Source organism: Arvicanthis niloticus, chromosome 26, assembly GCF_011762505.2.
Source record: "Arvicanthis niloticus isolate mArvNil1 chromosome 26, mArvNil1.pat.X, whole genome shotgun sequence".
In the NCBI taxonomy this organism is placed as follows: domain Eukaryota; kingdom Metazoa; phylum Chordata; class Mammalia; order Rodentia; family Muridae; genus Arvicanthis; species Arvicanthis niloticus.
In genome coordinates this window covers 34,663,278-34,682,924 of record NC_133434.1, presented here as the reverse complement: position 1 = coordinate 34,682,924, position 19,647 = coordinate 34,663,278, and the positions used below count along the sequence as shown (strand labels likewise).

At 46.0% G+C, this 19,647-nt stretch overlaps 1 protein-coding gene across 7 annotated transcripts in view; it reads right to left on the bottom strand.

Annotated features, from left to right (window-relative positions):
• Window positions 1–261: 261 nt before the first annotated feature.
• Peak1 (pseudopodium enriched atypical kinase 1) overlaps window positions 262–19,647 on the bottom strand; it is a 213,925-nt gene continuing 194,539 nt past the window's right edge. For 6 of the 7 annotated variants that reach the window (XM_076925696.1, XM_076925695.1, XM_076925694.1 and 3 more), the window contains one exon: window positions 262–6,544. In XM_076925696.1, coding sequence (XP_076781811.1) covers window positions 5,384–6,544 — 1,161 coding nt within the window. In that variant the 3' untranslated portion in view covers window positions 262–5,383. Of the gene's footprint in view, window positions 6,545–16,603; window positions 16,916–19,647 lie in introns of those variants that run through there. The other variant, XM_076925698.1, reaches the window with a different exon arrangement.

The following is a 19,647-nucleotide window of genomic DNA, read 5'->3' as shown; positions in this document are numbered from 1 at the left end:
AGAGACACTTCTGCAGTCAGATCCACACCAGCGTGTCACCGGAAGGACATATACTTCAATCTGGTTTTTAGTGTATATTAAACGGAATTTATTTACACAGTAACGTGAGGCCACAGAGTACACGGCAAAGTACCACAGCAAACCAAAGGGAGGCGCCACTGGTGACACAGGGACCGGTTATTGATTCATACAATTGTGAAATATGAAAGGAGATGGGTAAAGAGCTGGAGGAAGAGAAACAAGATTTTTCAAAACAGAATGTGGGCAGTGCCATGGAGAATTAGAGATATCAGAAATAAGGACTGTCATGATTCAGTTCACTGAGACAGGTGACATCTTGCTTCTGCCTCCACCTCCCAACAAAATGCCCTCTGTGTCATGAACAGAAAACCCAGCCCAGTGTGTCTATACACAACGCTCTCCAGAACAGGTAAGGGATGGGCAGTAAGGAAGAAACAACTTGAGTGGGCTTCCTGAAGCTGTGTGGCTTAATCTTTCAACAACACTACACTGAAGCTGGCTCAACATTCAAGTTACCAAGAGTGCAGACACACACACTCGCCACAAACCAACAGGCAAAGTGGATTTTCTGTACCACAACAATGTTCATAGCAAAATATATAACTCTGCGATTCTGCTGGGTTAAAAAAAAAAATCCCAACCTCTTTTGATTCCCTGAAACTTTCTTGATTTAAAAAACCATGGGGTGGGTGGGATGGGAAGGGACAGGGACAGGGACAGACGTGGAGGCTCCTGAGGGGGGAATGTGAAAGGGATGTTCAGAATGTGACCCATCTACATGGGCAAAATGTCCAGTGGCAGCTGATGCACAAGTCTCCAATTCAGAACAGCTGTGGGGGTAGGTGTGTAACAGCTGTATAGCACCTTGGACAGTCTGGGTACTTAAACGTTAGGTGATGGTGATCCTGAGTGAGAGTCACCTTTGTGGGAAGGTCCATAAAATGGTACGGTGGGTTAAGAAAGCTCCCAAGGGTTCTTTTAAACAAATCTTTTGACAGCACCTCTTTTTGAGAAAAGGAAAAAAAAAAAAAATCACTGCAAACCCAAGCTTCGATATTACAGATGTGGTGCTCACCATGTTTAAGGTCTGGGCAACAGTCAGGCCTGGTGAGAGTGGGCTGGTTAAAAGTTCCTTCTTAGATATCAGAGAATTTTGCCGTCTGCTCTGGTTGCTGCCACTCCCTTCACCTTTTCTTCTGATGTACAAAATGGCCTGCTTGAAACTAACAGAGCTTTCTTTGTTTGTTTGATTGGGGATGGACGACTTACCAGTTGAACACCTTGAACATGGAATGTTTGCAAAGCCCCTTCCTCTGGCATCTGTCACAGCTCACCCCATCATCCGAGAAAGCATCAGGATGAGGAAGGCTTGGTTTCTTTGGTATAACCTACCTAGGGTCTTACATTATGGATCTTCTGACTTCCCTTGGGGGCACTGGTTTTGGTCCATGGCATCCCCACTCGTGCACCACTGTGAGTGTGAGCAGATGGACTTTAGTGCACACTTCAGCAGGGGTAGCACTTGGGTTTGTCTCAGCGCAGCACTTTGGGCCTCTAAGAAAATGAGCTTCAATGAGGTAAATCTATATGGGCAGCCATCCCGCTCACTTACAAGGCTGGACCAGAATCCCGATCCTCATCCACTAGGGAGAGGAATGACAAGCATGCCAGAGCTGGCCCAGAGAGCTGAGCCCCTGTTCTGTTCCCAAGTGTGTGTACGTTTTATACACCCAGAATTACTTAGAATATAATGACGCCTCCTAAAGCCATTCCAGATTTTGAGACTAGCCTGTATCTTTTTAGACTCTAGGTAAAGGCTACGGGAAGTCCTCATTGCAGCTGATAGCTGCTGCTTTTCCAAAACTGGATAAATCAAACTTGGAAAGCTTGCACGACCTACTATTGAGTGGACTTCAAGATGGAGCATGGGGATTTTGTGATAGCAGAGGCTTTGAAAGCCCTAGAAGCATGTCTTCCAGAGCTTTAGATGCCCATCTTCATGAACACCCTGAGCTCAGGGGCAGAACTGGCTCCTCTAGCCTGACGGAGGAAGGCCGCGCTGACTAGCTCTTGAGAACTTTCTTCTTGGCCCTCAGCACCAGTGGTGGGGGAGCACTCACTCTTCCATGACCCTATGAAGCCCATCTCCTGAACAGTCCCTGAAGCCCACTGCTACCGGTGTGCCTTCCAATCTAACTCAGCCTTCAGGTTGGTGATTTTCATGGACTTCATGTCCTTCCCCACATGTCCGTTGGATTGTTCATTTGCTCATCCAGCTGCTGTCCTTTACGGTGGACATTTGCACACTATGTGGTTGCATGCATTCCCAAAGGGCTCTCCATGGCTAGGTTACTATGCTAACAAGGCACTCTGAGGGTCACTGACTCTTTTTCTTGTCCGCTCTCGCCACAGTCCTGTTTCTCTAGCACTTACATGTGCCTAGAGACTGCTCGTGTGGCTTAAGGAAAAGTTCCAGTGGGGCTTAGCTGTTCAAACTCTCCACAGAAATGGAAGAAACTATGGCATAGACTTCAATAGAAAAGAAAAAAAATTTCAGTTAATACGGATGTTACCTGTGAAAACTTCAAGTGCTATACTAGTAACACTCCAAAATACATAATATATGTATATATAAAATGTGTGTATGTGACAGCAGAGGGGAGGATTTCCTTCCACTTAGTGAACGAATCCAATGGAAACATAAAATATCTACGGTAATGCTATATGGGCTGAATTTCATTATTTTGAGAAATGCTCAGAGGACCATCTGATGGACTTGCTGCCTAGAAATGTAGTTCTTGTATCTGCTCTGACCTAACCTGGACACCTCCTTCCCCACCCCCATTCTGTGGCCATCCCCCAGACAGAATTAAATCCTGTCTCTGGAAAGCCCAAGGCCCTTTTCCTGTTAGCTGGCTTCCATCTTCGTCCTTCACTAGCCTGGCCGTGAGAATACTGAGTCACGTGGAGGGAAGACGGTAGGTTTACCAATGCAGTGAGACACTGGCAGCGGAAGTGTGCATGCTTTTTCTACTATCGTGTGAAAGAAGCCTGAATCTAAGATAACAAAAAGAGAGATTTCTATAGACAGAACACACAGAGGGGACTAGGGAACATTCTGCATTAAATATGTAACCTCATTAAATAGTCAACATTCAGATATACATGGGCAAGGCACCATGAGTGTGACATGGAGAAGGTATGTCTCAATCTGCAAGCAGTGTGGAAAGTGAAGGGCTGTGTCAGCTGACATGGCCAGTGGTCTTTCTGCTGCCACTTCAGTGCATAATTAGGCAGGGAGTTATGTGCACACGGGCTATGTAAGACGACTCAAACCCTAGCCTGCTGGGCATGGTGCAGCCGTGACTCGTGGCTGCCCGCTCCATGGTCATTCTGTCTAGGAGACACAAGACTCTGTGGGATAACCAGCCCTCTTTCCCGGGACTCCGGAGCGCTAGCCAGAACACAACGCCATCCTCCATATGCAGCCTCACACAGATCATTCTCTTTAAAACTGCATAATAAAGTACATTCCCCCTTTTTGATCCTCTTTGATAAATGTGAATCACGTGAAAGGCTGTTAAAAATGTTAAAAGTCTACAAGTTTCCAAGGCCACTGAGGTGCCACCCAAATAATACTGCACAATCAGTCTTGGCTTTAAGACAGCTCCGCACTGGAGGATGAGGGCTTCCTGGATTTCCTCAGTGTCAAGGTGCACAGAACAGGTCTGTCCACCCCACTATAGGCAGCTTCCCCAGAGGCTTATCTCCAGCGTGTTCGTGCAACATGGTTACACATGCATACACACTTACCGTTCAAGTGACTCTTGGGATTTCAAGGTTGAAGTAAACAGAGACTCACAGTTTTGAATAAAACAAGTGCATGGGCGTACATACACACACAGGTGGAAAGGACACTCGCCTCTTAGCGCACATATGTGCCAAGGGAAGACAGGAAGGTTTCTGCAGTTCTCACTCAGGTAAAGTTGCAACATAAACACTGTAATATACAGCTTAAAAATACATATAAAAAATTGCACATAATTCACGGGAGAGCACGGGCTCCATGGGGGACAACTCTCAGTCACCCGCTGCAGCCATCAGCCTTCCTGTGAGTCGAGCTCCAGGCCCACTGCAGAGTCAGGAGCAACACGCCACTCACTCTGGGATGCAGTCTTTCTGGAAGAAGCTGGCACTCCAAGGAACAGGTCAGCCATCTTCGTGGCCTTTCCCGTCTCCCTTGCCTTCTAGCCGTTCCAATAGCCAGCTTCGAGTTGCCTTCAAAGGTGATGGCAGGTAATGCTAAACTGACAACCATCTCATTCAGGGCCGTTGCCGACGGCACTTGGCAGACTAGTTAATACTGGCTACTGATGGGAGGAAGCTGGCCAATTACTGCTTGCGGGAGGAAGAAACTCTGACTCAGGCACCAACAGCCCTGGCTGCCATGCTGATAGGTCTGACAGTAATCAAAGAACAGTACTTGAAAGTCTGTTCCCTGAGGGCCCCTGGAGAATTGCACACATAAGGACATTATTTCTTCATATCCTGCCAACTATTCATAATCTCTGGACTATATTCCATCCTGCTGAGGTATCGGTGACACCACCTTTGGTCAGCTTTGTAATGGGCCACAAGAAGTGGATGACAAACCCAAACTTCAGCAGGTAGGACAGGGTGAAGGTCAAGGACAGCCAAGCTGTGGCAGCAGGGTTGTGGCTGCTGGGTGGCTCTGTGCAGTGTCCAACCTTTGCTAAGAACAAAACTGGACACGAACTCACGATCCGATGGTGGGAATCTCTCTTCCTTCCACTGTATGCCAGAACAAAGGCTAGTCCCCAGGGACTAAAACGGAGGCGAGACGGATAATGGCATGTCCTCCTGGGAAAGAGGCAGTCACTGATACCTTGAAGGGAGACACGTCTGCTGCGAGAGCATTGCTGGGTGACAGCTGAGGCTAGTGACATATGTACTGCTAGCCGGTTAGCTCAGGCGAGCTTCAGAATTATGGACGAGATGGATGCAGCTTGCTGAGACCATTCCATGGGACCTGGTCCTTCATGGATGTGCATTTTCATTTTTCACCCCACATTTGTGAAACTATTGGGATGACAAATGTTCCAAGGGCAGGTGACTGCATGTCTGTAGAGTTGAACTGCTTGCTGTACAGTGAAGAAACACTCAGCCATTCGCTCTGTGGAAAGCTGTAAGGTGACCTTGCTGAATGGAGCCCATGTTCCTGGACAAGGGCGGCGGTTGGCTTCTTTCCTTTCCTTGAATTGAGTGAATACCAGGACAGGGACATGAGGGCAACATGAGGAAGGTGGAGATATTTAACAATAAAAGCAACGCCCCGGCCATGTTAACGGTACTGCAAGATTTTTACAATATAGCTCAGGGAGTCTGTCGTGGCAAAGGCCAGATACTGAGCACAAAGCCAGTCCTCAAGGCTGATGCCCCCCTCTCTGTCCAGCGACTTCTCGGCAAACTTGATCATCAGCAGGGTCCGCTTAATGTCCAGCCAGTTTTGGAGCAGAGCGTTCTTCTGTACTAGGGTTGCGGAGGCGGTAAAAATTTGGAAGAGATCTTCCCGGGGGCCCCAGAGCAGACACTGGAGGATGCCTTTGGCGTCAGAAATGAGGATACGCTCAGAAGGGTTGGGGTTCAGGAGGCAGCTCGCGAGCTGCTGCAGGCCCCACGAGTACGGGGAGCGGAGAGGGATGCGAGGCAGGTCTGTGTGCGTGTACTCCTTCTCCTTCAGCTCCGGGTTCTCATCGAAAGGGTTGGGCAGGTGCAGCATCTCGTAGATGAGGATGCCCGTCTGGAACTCGTCACACTTCTTATACTGGGTGGCCGTGATGATTTCCGGGGCAAGGCGGGACTGGTCTCGGAGGATCTGGGGGTCCACCAGATGGCTCTTCTGCTTGGCCTGAGAGAAGTTACTCACGATGAGCCTTGTGGGACAAGCTGAGGTGGGGCAGGGGTCTGCAGGCGAAGGGCCCTGGGCAGCTCCCCCAGGTTGGTGCTGGACAAGCAGCAAGTTCTCCAGGCGAAGGTCGCAGTGAGTGACGTGGTAGGGCTTGAGGTGCTCAAGCCCAGCGCACAGCTGTAAGAGCAGCAGACACACTTGCCTCTCATACAAGTCAGGGCTGCTCCCGTGATGGGCCAAAGAATCTCGCACAAAGTCGGCCACGGTGAGATGGGGGACCTCCCTGGTGATGACCACAACATGGCTTCTTTGCTTCCTGTTGGTGACTCCTTGGTCCTCATCCTGGGAGGGCTCTGTTTCAGAGCAGGGCTCAGAATTTCCCCCTGCAGTCTCTGCTTTCGCCTCTTCCTCGCTGTCAGTGCCATCCTCTGCCTTTTCAGGAGCATCAGGATCCTCCCAGGGAAGCAGCCGGTTCGGGACTTCAGCAAGGAAATGGCCGCAATCCTGCTGGATGTTAAAATGCACAGGCAGACTCTGCCGGACGGCCAGGCTGTGGTAATACTGCTGGGACTCCTTAGCTCTGCTCTTACAGATCTGAAAGAGAGCAGGAGGCACTTAGACGTCCAGAAGGGACACGCAAGGTGGGAGCACGAGTGACTGCACAGTGACTCATAAGACCGAGGAGCACACAGTCAGTCTGCGGACAGGGTCTGGGCAGCCAGCACGTGCGGGGGACTGCAGCTCATGGCAACGGTTCTCACGGACCCACACTCAAGGCTGCGCTCAGTGCCTTATGTATACCTCCTCCTCTAGTCTGCGCTCAGTGCCTTATGTATACCTCCTCCTCTAGTCTGCACTCAGTGCCTTATGTATACCTCCTCCTCTAGTCTGCGCTCAGTGCCTTATGTATACCTCCTCCTCTAGTCTGCACTCAGTGCCTTATGTATACCTCCTCCTCTAGTCTGCGCTCAGTGCCTTATGTATACCTCCTCCTCTAGTCTGCGCTCAGTGCCTTATGTATACCTCCTCCTCTAGTCTGCGCTCAGTGCCTTATGTATACCTCCTCCTCTAGTCTGCGCTCAGTGCCTTATGTATACCTCCTCCTCTAGTCTGCGCTCAGTGCCTTATGTATACCTCCTCCTCTAGTCTGCGCTCAGTGCCTTATGTATACCTCCTCCTCTAGTCTGCGCTCAGTGCCTTATGTATACCCCCTCTAGTCTGCGCTCAGTGCCTTATGTATACCCCCTCTAGTCTGCGCTCAGTGCCTTATGTATACCCCCTCTAGTCTGCGCTCAGTGCCTTATGTATACCCCCTCTAGTCTGCGCTCAGTGCCTTATGTATACCTCCTCTAGTCTGCGCTCAGTGCCTTATGTATACCTCCTCCTCTAGTCTGCGCTCAGTGCCTTATGTATACCTCCTCCTCTAGTCTGCGCTCAGTGCCTTATGTATACCCCCTCTAGTCTGCGCTCAGTGCCTTATGTATACCCCCTCTAGTCTGCGCTCAGTGCCTTATGTATACCTCCTCCTCTAGTCTGCGCTCAGTGCCTTATGTATACCTCCTCCTCTAGTCTGCGCTCAGTGCCTTATGTATACCTCCTCCTCTAGTCTGCGCTCAGTGCCTTATGTATACGTCCTCCTCTAGTCTGCGCTCAGTGCCTTATGTATACCTCCTCTAGTCTGCGCTCAGTGCCTTATGTATACCCCCTCTAGTCTGCGCTCAGTGCCTTATGTATACCCCCTCTAGTCTGCGCTCAGTGCCTTATGTATACCCCCTCTAGTCTGCGCTCAGTGCCTTATGTATACCCCCTCTAGTCTGCGCTCAGTGCCTTATGTATACCTCCTCTAGTCTGCGCTCAGTGCCTTATGTATACCCCCTCTAGTCTGCGCTCAGTGCCTTATGTATACCTCCTCCTCTAGTCTGCGCTCAGTGCCTTATGTATACCTCCTCCTCTAGTCTGCGCTCAGTGCCTTATGTATACCTCCTCCTCTAGTCTGCGCTCAGTGCCTTATGTATACGTCCTCTAGTCTGTGCTCAGTGCCTTATGTATACCTCCTCCTCTAGTCTGCGCTCAGTGCCTTATGTATACCTCCTCCTCTAGTCTGCGCTCAGTGCCTTATGTATACGTCCTCTAGTCTGCGCTCAGTGCCTTATGTATACCTCCTCTAGTCTGCGCTCAGTGCCTTATGTATACGTCCTCTAGTCTGCGCTCAGTGCCTTATGTATACCTCCTCTAGTCTGCGCTCAATGCCTTATGTATACCTCCTCTAGTCTGTGCTCAGTGCCTTATGTATACCTCCTCTAGTCTGCGCTCAGTGCCTTATGTATACCTCCTCCTCTAGTCTGCGCTCAGTGCCTTATGTATACCTCCTCTAGTCTGTGCTCAGTGCCTTATGTATACCTCCTCTAGTCTGCGCTCAGTGCCTTATGTATACCTCCTCCTCTAGTCTGCGCTCAGTGCCTTATGTATACCCCCTCTAGTCTGCGCTCAGTGCCTTATGTATACCTCCTCTAGTCTGCGCTCAGTGCCTTATGTATACCCCCTCTAGTCTGCGCTCAGTGCCTTATGTGCACAGCCTCCAGCTTTCATACACTCCTCGTAGACTGCGGGTTCTAACTAATGGTGCTGCAAACGTGGATGAACGAACGCTGAAGAATGAAACTTGACCCTAAGCTCTCATCAGTTACAAAATCAACTCAAGATGAATTAAAAACTTACCCTCAAGATGTGAAGTTATAAAACCAGCAGGAGAAATTTGTGTACAAGACTCTAAAAGGATAAGTCATGCAAGCATAAATAGACATAAGAGACTACAGCAAACTAAAAACCTTCTGTATCACAAAGAAAACAGACTGAAGACATAACAATGGGAGATAAATTTGAAACTACATGTCTGATAAGGGGCTAATACTCAGAATATATAAGAAATTCAAAATAAAAAAAACACTAACCCACCCACCAACCAACCAAAAAACACTAACAATAACAGAAATCACTAAAACTCAAATAATTCAGTTAAAAGTAATTAGCACAAGGCACACAATGGGACAGACAGACAGACACACCACAGACATACACTCATACATATACACCATGCCCCCCGCCACACACACACACTACAGAGAAAGGCAAATCAAAGCCGTATACCTTACTTCCGTTAGACTGTCTGTTCCTGGGGCTGGAGAGATTGCTCACCAGTAGGAATGCTAGCTTCTGTTGTGCAGGACCTGAATTCAGTTCCCAGCACCCATGCCATGAAGATCACAACCACATGTAACCCCAGCTCCAGGAGGACCGGATGTCGCTGGGCTCTGAGGGTGCTTGCACTCATACATATACTTCACTCCCCACATATGTGTAATTAAAAAGTAGCAAAAACAAATCATAAAAAAAACCAAGGCTGTTACCAAAAGAAAGAAAAGCACTGGTGAAAAGTGTGGAGGAGGAAACCCCGTGCATACTGCTGGTGAGAACAGAAAGGAGACCGGGCAGAGAGGAGCCTCCAAGAATGAGAAACAGAGCCACCATGTAGGAGCCTCCAAGAATGAGAAACAGAGCCCCCATGTGATCTTGCAAGTTCATTGCGGTCGCCACAGAGAACACAAGTAGTCCTGTCGAAGGAACATCTGCATTCCAAAGTTTACCGTTGTCAGGCAAGAAATGAAAATTATATTAATTGCTCTCTGGATAAATAAAATATGGTACATATAAATAAAAAATAACAACAGTCTGTGTTTTGTGATGACATGGATGGAAGTGGAGATCATTTGCTAAGTGAAATAAACCAGGCTCACACGAACGACAGTATAATCTCAGTCAGGTGTGGATCCCAAAGAGCAGTCTCAGAAGCTGGGTGTGAACTAGTGGTTATCACAGGCTGGGGAGAGGCTGGGGAGAGGCTGGGGAGAGGCTGGGCAGTAAACAATAGGTTGGAGGCAGGAATTCAGAAGTTTGTATAGTATGATGATTACAGAGAATACACTATTTAATTTCAAAGAGCCAGAAGGAAGGATTTTGAATGTTTTACAACCAAGAAGTCTGCATGTCCAGTTTCTGTTTTTCCAAATTAAGAAGGGATAAGCGTCCAGACAAATGTTAAAGTGTACTGTGATGCCAGAGCTGGCTCTGCCCTGTCTTTCCTATACCTAGAAGACAACAAAACTAGCAAAATAAACTTTTTCTTACTTTCTGTAGGAATCTCTAGCCTGGTTCTTTCTCATCCCATCCCCTCTGCTCCTCTCTGTAGTACTAGAGATTGAAGCCAGGATATTATTAGGCCGTCTCCATTAAGAATGTTTACTCTTAACAGGCCTCTTATACCAACATCAGGAGCTAAGACCTTCCAGAAGGAAGTCTATGCAAAGCAGGCATGACTCAAGGAGAAAGCGCCAATCTCAAGGGGACACAAAAGCCAGAAACACATGAGATCACCCCAGAGGGGTCTAGAGATGCAGACAGTGCAGATGAAGTCCACCCCTAGCTCACAGACCAGCACAGCCTACTCAGCAGGGACACCACACACCTCAGGCACCACAGACTCCAGGAATATGTGCTCTTGGAATTATGGATGCTGCCTGTTTGTTACAGTGATATGGAAAGAGCAAGTTAAAAAAAATTGTATTTTATTCATTTTACTTAAAAAGAAAACTGCAATTCTTCTGGGAGATGCAGATGGATCTCCAGCTTGGAAAAGCAGCATGCACTGATGTCTATTCATAACGATATTAAAAATGAAAGAAAAAAGGCCCGGAGTCTCGGGGGGGAAGAGCATCTCTTTTTCGTTGCCTCTGTTGATTATAATTAGAGACTTGATAGCACTGGTCCATGCATGGAAATAAGTCCACATGTATGTACAGAGACATCCGAAAACGTCTCTCTCAAGTCTTCTGCCACATACTTACCTAATCAGTTTGAAAAATGCTTTATATTTATTTTTAAAGCAAACTTCTCGTCTTGAAATAGGTGTCCTCGGGCGGAGTTCAAGTTCAAACATCCATCTTTCAGAAAATACTATCTTTGGAAAGCCCTCCAAGTCCGGAGCACCTGCAGTATAGCCTGTATTCTCATCCATCACAGGAATTCCTTCTTTAACGCACCCATGGCAATCCTTCATGTTTATGTGTCACTGGGTATTTAAAATCCTATTCGAGACATAATTTAGTTGTATGGGGGCTGGATCTGGCACATGGTGCCATTAAACTCAGGGGCAGTTTATAATTTGCTCAATATCATATTGCCTGCTGAAATGGAGGTTCCAGGGTCCCAACTCCTCAGTCTTTGAGAAGTCTATCAAATATCATTGAGCTTGGTTGAATGAGACCGAAAATTAAACTCAGTTGACATGTTACAGAAAGGACACTCCCAAGGACTTAGGCCTGGGACTTAGCCTTGCCAAGAGCTGAGTATCCTTGGGCATGCTCATTCCCAAGTTCCTCTGGGTCTCAGCCTGCCTAACACAGCAAACAATAGAAAGAATATGGAGACTTCACCTCATGGGCAGCTGGAGAGATGACGTGGGATCAAGTATATCAAGGAAGTCTACACATGACTGAGATACCCAAATGCAATGTTGATAGACAATCAGACCGCCTGGAATGTTAAAAAGGACACACTCTTATAGAATCTTTGTATTTTTTCAAAGAGGATAAGGCAAAAAAAAAATATGTTTGCAGGATGTGTGCAAGCGTCCATGTCTTCCCTTCTTCTTTAGGTTCCGAGAGCTACCTGCCAGAGCAGTGGGGCTCGCCAACGGTTGGTCTGAAGGAGGACAGCTAACAGTAAAGGTTTTCTTGGTTTTGTTTTGTTTTTTTTTTTTTTTTTGAGATAGTGTCCTATGAAGGATCCAGTCTAGCCTGGAACTTACTATGGAGCTCAGGCTGATCTCAGACTTGAAGTAATCCTCCTCCCTTAGAGATCACATATAGCTACATATAGTCCTGGGATTACAGATACCTGTGGCCAGCACACCTAGCCAAGGTTGCCGCCATTGATGCCAAGATCAGCATTATGTTCTAGCCCAAGGGAGCCACCCTACTTCTAAGAGAAAATGGTTTAACCAAATTTTTACTTTTTATTATGCCAAGTTACACTGGAAAAAAAAAAAAACCAAACCAAACAAACCTCACCATCAGGTGGTTCAAGATCAAATGTAGAGGAGATATCCTATCCTAACTGTGATATTTTAATTTTATCTGCATGCAAACACAGAAGTAGTCATACATATTTTTTATAAAGTCTTCCAAAGTTTTGGGAGTAGATAAGAACATGGATTCTACAACTAGAATTTATGTTTAGCTTCACAGATCAACTTGAGATAAGGGATCAGAGTGACTTACAAAGAGGAAGTGATAAATTGTTTCACTATTTTGGATGCTTGGGAGGAAAATGGCCTGCCCAGAGAGCAAGCTGAGTAGGTAGCACTCCCTTATCTCTGTATTTACACAGACAGGCTGAAGAATAATGGGCCAATCTGGTTTAAGGGCAAATGAAAACAAGAGACGAAAGAGCGGAAGAAAGAGGAGAGGCACTGCGCTTTTAATTGGTTTATAACTGTGAAGCCGGTTACAACCCAAACACGGACTTGTGGAGATTTCCATAATAGGATTTCACATGATAGGTAGCTCATAAATCTCTATTATAGAGGCTGCAATGATGTTAATTTAGGCAGGGATATTATATTATTCTATGTACTACATAGTAGCCATTTTTCAAATATTAATAACTTGACTTCTTTAGATTAGAAAAATACCTCAAAATGGTCTGACTTCAGATGATAAATTTCTAGTCCAAAAGTTATTTTGGAGAACAAACCATTCTTTCCAGAATAAATGGACAAAGTTCTTACTGCCAATTTTTTTTTAAATTCCTTTACCGAATATTTTCTCTACTTGAGATCAATGTAAAGTTTCCAGCTTCTAGTTTTCATTTATCTCTTATGAGCAGAATTCATACTCTTTCCTTATAAGGCTAGATGGCCTGAACAGGGGCATCTCTCAAGGGGGCCCTCAGAAGAACTATTCCCACAGGGATCCCGGTCCCATCCCCCATGCTCTGAAACACAAACACAGCAGAATGAGGAAAAGTTCACATTCCTAACAAGAGAAAACTGTATGGGAAAGCCTTCTTAAAATGTTGCCAATTTCAGCAGATTCTGTGTCTACGTTTTTCTCCAACAGAAGAAATTGAGTGACTGCATCCCAGAGACGCTAGAGGGAGCCACAGCATCAGCATCCAGGCGCCACAGCACATTGAAGCAGAACAAAATCCAGCTGCTGAATGTGGGAAAACATACCAGGGTTGGTCTGTCTGTCTGTCTGTCTGTCTGTCTCTGATTCATCAGAGTTAGTGGTGCTGAGTTCACTCAGTAAAGGGAGCACTTCATGAAAAGAGCAGAAGCTGGCAGGAGTCCTCCCTGGGAGCAGGGGTTTCCTGCTCACCAGCTCACAGGCATGCCTGCTTGAGCCCTACTCTCCAGAGGGGGTCAGAGGACCATCACAAAGGGCAGCAGATCTCTACATGACCCCTGATCCCAGCATGAATAACATACAGGTGCAAAAGTAGGGGCTTGAAGGGAAAATGGGTACATGTTAGAGCTGACAAAATACACAGGGGAGGAGCAGCATCTTGTTGCTATCAACTGAGCAGGCCAGCAAGACTGATGCTCCTGCAGCACTCGCCGCCACAGCATCCTGACGCAATCTGACAAGACTTCCAAATACAGGATGGGGACACTTTAACCACTGACAAGTTATCTGCTGGGAAATGGAAAAACAAACAAACAAACAAACAAAAACAGAATCGGGGTCAAATTACCCTCTCTCAAGACCTTTTTAAACCTGGGTCAAACACAACCTGGTCTCAGCAGGGGATCTGAGCTGGACAATGGTTCCTCACACATAATCTGAAAAGTTTAACTCCAAACATTCATTTCAGTTCAGGGGCTCATTTTATGTGTTGCTCATGGCAACTGCTCTGCCTACCTTTGAGGCAAATTTGTCATTATAAAGCATTTACGTTTGTAATAAGAATGTCAACCCAGACAGCTAACTTTTATAAAGTAGACTGTGGGGGGCCGTGACTGTGAAGCCACCGCATGCGCAGCTGGGAAGGAAAAGACGGCACATGTATGGCCATCATGACTGACCCTTCCAGAACATCCTCACTGTCTGTTCCCTGTGAAGTAGACCTTCCAGCCTGCTGCCCTTTGGATTTAAGGCAAGAGGCAGAGTCACGGGGTGGGGATGGCGTGAGTATGTTATGAAGGTAGTCACTTACTATCTCTTGATTCTTTGTCCCAAAGGTATCTTGAACTGCTAGTGTTCACAAGCCATGCTACTCTGCACGCACCCCCTTACGTACACCGCTGACCTCATACCTGCATTTACACCCTACATTTATGTCTCTGACATTGGCTGAATAGTTTGTGTTGTCTTATCCTATGAATTCCTAATATTCAGTACAACCAAACCTAAGCCCTTTCCACCCTCACCCTCTGGCCTTTTCTGTTTCTGGTGAGTGGCTCCATTATCTGGCTCAGTTTCCCCGTTTTCCAGCCTCAAGTTCACTCTGGATTTCTTTCCTATCTTTACTCCCTACATTCAACTGATTTACAGCTCCTACTGGTTTTATTCTTAAATATCTTTCTTATTATCCTTTCTTCACCTCTACTGTTGCCAGTACTGCCTTCCTAGACGACCACAAAGGCTTTCCCATGGGACTCCTTGCTTCTCCTATGAATTCCCTTAAAAATAACTTTCACAGGGAGCAGAGCCATCTTTAAAGATCTGCTACTACCTACCTACCTATTTAGATACCCTAGCAGTCTCTCCTCACAACTGTTTTCCTGCCCCTTTTCCATTCATTCTTACCATGGTGGTCTGTCTGTAGCCAGTCTCCCATTCCTGCCAAACCCTTTCTGTCTGAGGCCCCGTTTTTTATCCCTTAGATGTCAAATGGATTCCAACCTTTGCTTTCAAAGCCTTCCTTCTGACAGAGAGAACGTGCTAACCGCTCTAAACCTCTTCTGTACCTGGACACCTCTCTTACCATAGTTAGCTCATTTTTTTGTCTACTTTAAGAACAGACACTTGTATCTCAGGGCCTAACAGAGAACAAGGCACACAGAACATGTTCAATTTACCTATAGAAAACACTAAGAAAAAGCTACATTGAATCCAGTGTGGTTATGTTGTTTATTTGCCCAGAGCAGCTACAGTACATGAACAGCTTTCATGAAACAGACGGAAGTTGGCAAAATAATGGGGAGGGGGGCAATAGCAGACAGACCTGAGTAATCAATGCTCGTGGCTGACCTGACTACAAGATTGAGGAAAACTGGATCAATGCTAGCTGTCTGCTGAGTCGAGTCTGCCCCAGAGGCTCACCGACTTCGTACTGAACAGAACTATACCCGATGACAAGGTCCTTCGTCATTCTATTCAATTTTCTATTCTTTTCCCCAAAGAAAGTAATAATTACAAAATGCAGGACTCTTCAAAAATAGCCTGCATTAGCTTTTATTTTTCCATTATGTGCCCAGTGTGCCTTCAGTCTTCTTCCACTTTGTCAGCAGGGAATCACATTTCCTTCTCTCACTATGAGTTTTACAGTGCCTCAGTGAGCCTTAAGTGAGGTGGATACTGGAGGGAGTGAATTGTAGACGGACACAATGAGAAACACTGAAGATCACAGGCACTCTCCCATCTGGGCTGATCTGGTGCAACACACGGAAGCACAGCTGCAGGGGGGGTGTGGAACGAACACCTCAACTTCTAAACTGATACCCAGTGTCTGCTGTTCTAAGTGTATAGGCCGCTTACTGCTTGACAGTAACCCCTTGACCCGCTGAGGAGCACCCTTTACTTCCAGTTACAGAGGCAAGATCCCCAACCCTGGAGCCAATGTTGTTATCACGACCTTCAGAACAGGCCAACTGTTACTATATGACTGCTGTCTGGACCTCCACGCTGTCCATGCCGAGGACTCCACAGCGTAGGGATCTGCTATGGGACTTGTCAGGCTGGCCATGGATTTTAATGCTTAAATTACTACAAAAATGTTCACACAGCTAAGAAACTCATTTGGAACCTAGGAGATATTTGAGAAGGCAACTGTCTAAGTCTTTACTATTTGACTCATGACTTAGAGCTCAGGACCCAGATTAGAAATTCAATTAATGTGAACCCCAACTTGTATTTCCCACTATGTCCTCTCACCTCATCAATATTAAAGCTCTGACTTTTTTCATATTAGGCAATCTATTTTGATTCCAAGTTCATAAGAGTCCAAGCCTATTTCTTCTGAGCAGGCTCCCAGCTGGGCCTCTGATACTTCTGCACACACGAAGCCAAGAAGTGAGGTGCTCACTAACCTAGAATGGCTGTGTATATGTAGCTGGTCATCCACTTTCTGTTACGTTTATATTTGGATATATTTGTGTTGAATTATCAAAGTGGGAATGGTTTCCCATCTAGATTTTCCCTGACTACTAAGCTAGTAATTAACTGCCTGTGTAGATAGTATGCGCTCATTGTAAATTTCCACCAATAACGGCTATTCCCTTAATGCTTTTCATTTAGTGTCTTGCTTCCTCAGCATCTACCCAAATAAGACAAATTGGGATTTGAGTAAAAAGTGCAATAAAAGGCGCTGGTCTCCACAATTCACCTCAACTTTATTACAAGCTTTTAACAAGGCTCTGGAGTCGGTGGAAAAGTGAGTAGCCCTGCTGGAATAACAGGAAAGTCCCCATGTCTACTGAGCTGTGATTGCCTGGCCTTAAGAACAAAGACCTGTCCTATCAAAAGAGAAGACACATACTGTCTCAACTTCGGACTTCTGGGGTGGGGGGACGTTCAGAAAGTTGGTTGCATTTTTATATATGTGAGGCATTAAGCATCTTCTTTAAAGTAACTTCATCTAAATTTAACACACAGTCTTTCATGGCAGCATTTGTTCAAAGATTATCTGTTGAGATAAATGAAAAAAAGTCTTAATGAGACCAAGCAATAATCTAGCAGGTATCTACCCAATCTCTTCTAGGCAAAAGGCACTACAGGAGGAGCTACCTTCCTGGCTCAAGTACAATAATGGGAGAGTACTGCTTAGGAATCAGGAGTCAGTCTACCATGAAACTGCTCCATCTCCAAAACAGGGTATCTTCTCTGGCCTCCATTCCTTTCAGCAGAGGATGATGAAGGCCTTTCTAAAACTGACTTTAGGGTGATTGGCTAATGGCTACTATGACTCTTTGAAAGACAAAGAAGCAATGGAGATTTTACTTGGATAGCAGGGAGGTTCAGTTCAAGTTCAATCTTATGTCTAGTTTTATTTAGAGACCAGGGAAGTAAGTTAGGGGCTGGAGTCCAGCCAATGTGCAGCTCACCCAGACAGTCTGGTCTGCTGGGTGGTAGTCTGCCAAGATGAGAGAATAAGAGAAAACATGGATGAGGGACAGAGGAGCACAGGAACTGAAGGTAACCATTTGTGTGGGAATCACTTTTGCTTTTCCTAAGACACTTCCCCACTATTACACGTGGTTTTGTCTTGGAATTGGCTCAAGCTCTCAGCCTGGGGCCTTTGCCTTTTGTGACTAGGATCCCAATTGCTCCTCCTCTGAGTGACATCTCTGTGTAGGCCTTTCCTCACGTTACAGACCCTTCTACTAACAGTCTCATATGCCCCGTTTAGTCTGAACTAAATCAAGATACTGAGGGGATGAGAACACTCTTTGCAGGCTTCGTGTTTCTCATGAGGCCCAAGCTCCTGTGTTTAGCTACTGAGCCTGTCTACCTTGGCTGTCACTTTCGTGCTCTACAGATAACTCATCGCTTGGATTTATATTTCACTGAAGGGCACTGCCGTTCTTTTGGGGTTGTCCTTCCTAGAGGTTTTTGACTGCTGCTCCCATCTTACATCTAGCACTTACTAACCAGATTCACACCTTCGGCAGCTCTCAACCACATTCCCCTTCCTGTCCTCTGTCCTGTTGCAGTGAGGTGGACTCAAAATTACCTAGACTATTGCAAAAACACACTAGTGACCTCCCAGCTTTCAGTCTTTCGGGCCCCTCCCACTATGATTTTCATCAAAATCATTGCTTTTGTATTAATCCCCCTGTTTGAACCTTCATTGTAATCTGTCTTATTTAAGAGTTATGTTTTTGGCTTTCTCACTGCATTATAAGCTCTATGAAGGCGAAGCTTTTGCCTTATGCATATGTATTGATGTGAACCCAGAAAATATCATAATGTTTTGTATTGTTTTTGAAAGGTCACGAAATATTTTACCCAGTGCCCACTGTTATATGTTGCACTAGGTTCTAAGCACGTAAGAATTAAGAAGCCATGGTCCTTGCAGTAGATGCCAAAAGTAATGGTGGGTAAGAGACACATGAATGTTTCTATATTGTACAATGGAATTACTGCTTATTTGTTCAACTTAGCGTGATAATATCATGCGTGTATTAAGTCTTGTGTTTTGTTGTTTTTTTCTTTTAGACAGAGTTTAGCAGTATAGTCTAGGCTGGCCTGAGACCCAACATCTTCCTATTTCAGCTTCTCGAGTGCTGGGACCAAAAGGTATCTGCCAGATATCCTGTAACCCTTTTTTTTTTTTTTTTTTTAAATCACAACGGCTTTTTTATTATGGTTTGACTATGACAAGTTCCCACGGGCTCATGCATTCGAACATGGGGTCCCCAGCTATTGAAGCCATTTGGGAAGCTAGAGAACTTTTGTGGGGCTGCAGTGGAGGAAGGGGGTCATTGTGGGGAAGACCATGAAGTTTACAGCCCAGCGCTGCTTCTGCTCATTGCTCTCTGTTTGCCAACCTAACAAGATATGAGCAGGCAACATCACGTTCCTGCTACCACCCCTGCAGGCCACTCTTATCCCTATGCATTCCAGTCATGATGGGCTGGCATGGCCTCAAACTGTGAGCGGAAATAAAGCCCCTTAAGTTCCTTCTGGTTAGGGAGTTGGTTCTAACAATGGGAAAAAGTAACTGATGAAAAACAAAACAAACAAAAAAAACCAGTGAGAAGTAGGGCAGCTTCTGGGAGGAAGCTGACCTCTTCAGTCTTTGGAACAGGTCTGGGAGGAGGAATGTGGAAGTTTGGAGCTGCAGGCTAGAGAAACCCAGGATTCTGTAAGGTCAATGGGTAAGGATAATATATAGAATTTAGTGAGTCAGTCTGGTTGGGAGTTCCGGAGACCAGAATGTCAACAGAAATGTGGCCAGGCTCATGAAGTTGCAGAGGGAAGCAAGGGTTCTACTGAGAACAGGACAAGATGCCATTTATGTCACATGCTAGCAAAGAATCTGGTTATCTTCTGCCTATGTCCCAGAAATTTGAGTGAAGATGAATTCAAAAGTAACACAACCAACTTGACTGGAAATTTCAGGACAGCATAGCATGTGGCCTATGACACAGTATATCTGGTCACTGGCTGGAAGTGGTTAGAGCTGCATAAATGACAGCAGGAGGATAGGACAAGAGTAGCTCTCACGGCTAAGGATACGAGCACAGAGAGACTCGGCTCTCTGCTTTGGCACATGACATTAGTTAAGAAGTTGCAGCACTTGTAGCATGAGGGCCTCACTGCAGGAAGTGGGTCACTAGGGGATGGGCCTAGAGGATTATAGCCCAGCCTTGTTTCTAGCCCTAGTCTCTCTCTGTTTTCTGGTTCAGTGAGATG